The 1,517-nt window shown below is 42.1% G+C and overlaps 1 protein-coding gene across 1 annotated transcript; it reads right to left on the bottom strand.

Annotated features, from left to right (window-relative positions):
• Nucleotides 1–9: 9 nt before the first annotated feature.
• On the bottom strand, nt 10–1,147 carry LOC119345204 (the record flags this gene model as incomplete). The annotated part of the gene is made up of 3 exons (XM_037615375.1): nt 578–1,147; nt 276–422; nt 10–135 (listed from the first exon to the last, which is right to left on the bottom strand). Coding segments are annotated over exons 1-3 (843 nt in total), but the record flags the coding sequence as incomplete, so codon positions are not given.
• Between the last annotated feature and the right edge of the window lie 370 nt (nt 1,148–1,517).

Raw genomic sequence — 1,517 nt, 5'->3', positions numbered from 1 at the left:
AAAAAATACCATCTGGTGGTTTTCCTCTGGAACAATTGAGAGGGTGAACTGCAGGAGTTCATCATACGAGGCACCTAGTGTGACTTTTGGCTGTCTGTTGATTTGACCGAAGGGTGTTTCCGAGACACGCTTTGTCTGCCATAAGTTTTGTTATGTTTACACCATGTCAGAATCATAGGGGGTGGCTGAGAGAAACCATCTTTCTTCAAAGGAAAAGTGCGAGGATGGTTAAAACCTCAAACAAAAGGATTTGCGTGTTCACAAAAAATAATTACCGGGAGCCTGCCGTAAAGCAATTTATCGCTGCTTGTGCAGTCCCGCCTTTCATATTCTGCTACAATTTCAGACGTCCAAAGTGAAATCCGTGGCCGCTTGCTTGTGACCGGCATGATGTCGGTGTCAAGAAATTCAAAGTATATGATCTGCGCAAAGAGGATGAAGAGCAAAAAAGAGATGAAAAAAGAAATAGTGTGCTTGAAGAAACCATATATATATATTCTGTCAAAGAGACGTATGTGGATATGAAAGAGAGAAAGAAAAAAAAGAAGTATCCATAATATGCTTTGTATCTACACACCGTGAGTGTTAAGAGATCCCCGCCGAGCACCGTTGTGGCTCCAGCCTTGTAGCTATCAATTGACGCCACAAGCTTGTCAAGGACAGCCGTGCAGAAGTCGAATGAGCCAATCTGTTCAGGGTCTTCCAGAATGTGGTAGTAATCTGGACTAGCAGCCCCATGGCTTGAAGGGCAGAGGAGCACGGTGAGCGCATACATTGTGAAAATCCTTTTGAATGAATCTCCATCTAGCCCAGGTTGTATCAAGTTATCCAGCTCGTTTATGGTTGGGTAGTTTCCTTTGCATTTTGTCTGTTGAGCAATCAGTGATCTAAGTGCTGGGTTTTGCTTCTTCTCTATGGTTCTGCCGCCAAGTGGTATCCCCAGGACCTGGTGTATGCAGTAGGGTGTGATTGTGAACTTGAACCCATTGGGGAGTTCAATAGCCCTTGAGGGTACATCAAAGTTTGATGCCAGATAATGAACGACACCGCGCGGCAGAGTATCACATTTTAGGTCAAGCAGATGATCCAGGCCCATGCTACGGGCAAGCTGCCTTTGATCTAGAGTTACACGCTGCGCCGTCACCATGAATTTCCGTAGTGAGAGCTTTGTTGCAAAATCCTGTAAACAATCATTTATTAAGAAAAAAATCAGCGAGTGCAAGGAATATAAAAACATTTCTGCAGTGAAGAAAGTGATCAATTGAGATAAATTATGTAAATGCAAAAATTAAAAGGAACTCACTGCTCTTGCCTGCTCAGCCATGGTTGATATATAAATCTATTGGTTGGATGTATTGAAGAAAGCCAACAATTTCCTTGTTCCCTTCGAGTTATTAGCAACTCCTAATGCCAAAATCTGAAATCTGAGAGAAGATTATTCATGATTATGTGAGAACTATGAAATGACAATACTCAAAAAGGAAGTAATTAAAAAAAGTTATGCGTCATTTGGTGTA

The sequence above is a fragment of the Triticum dicoccoides genome, unplaced genomic scaffold (assembly GCF_002162155.2).
Source record: "Triticum dicoccoides isolate Atlit2015 ecotype Zavitan unplaced genomic scaffold, WEW_v2.0 scaffold214982, whole genome shotgun sequence".
NCBI classification, from domain to species: domain Eukaryota; kingdom Viridiplantae; phylum Streptophyta; class Magnoliopsida; order Poales; family Poaceae; genus Triticum; species Triticum dicoccoides.
This window is presented reverse-complemented; position numbering and strand designations above follow the sequence as displayed.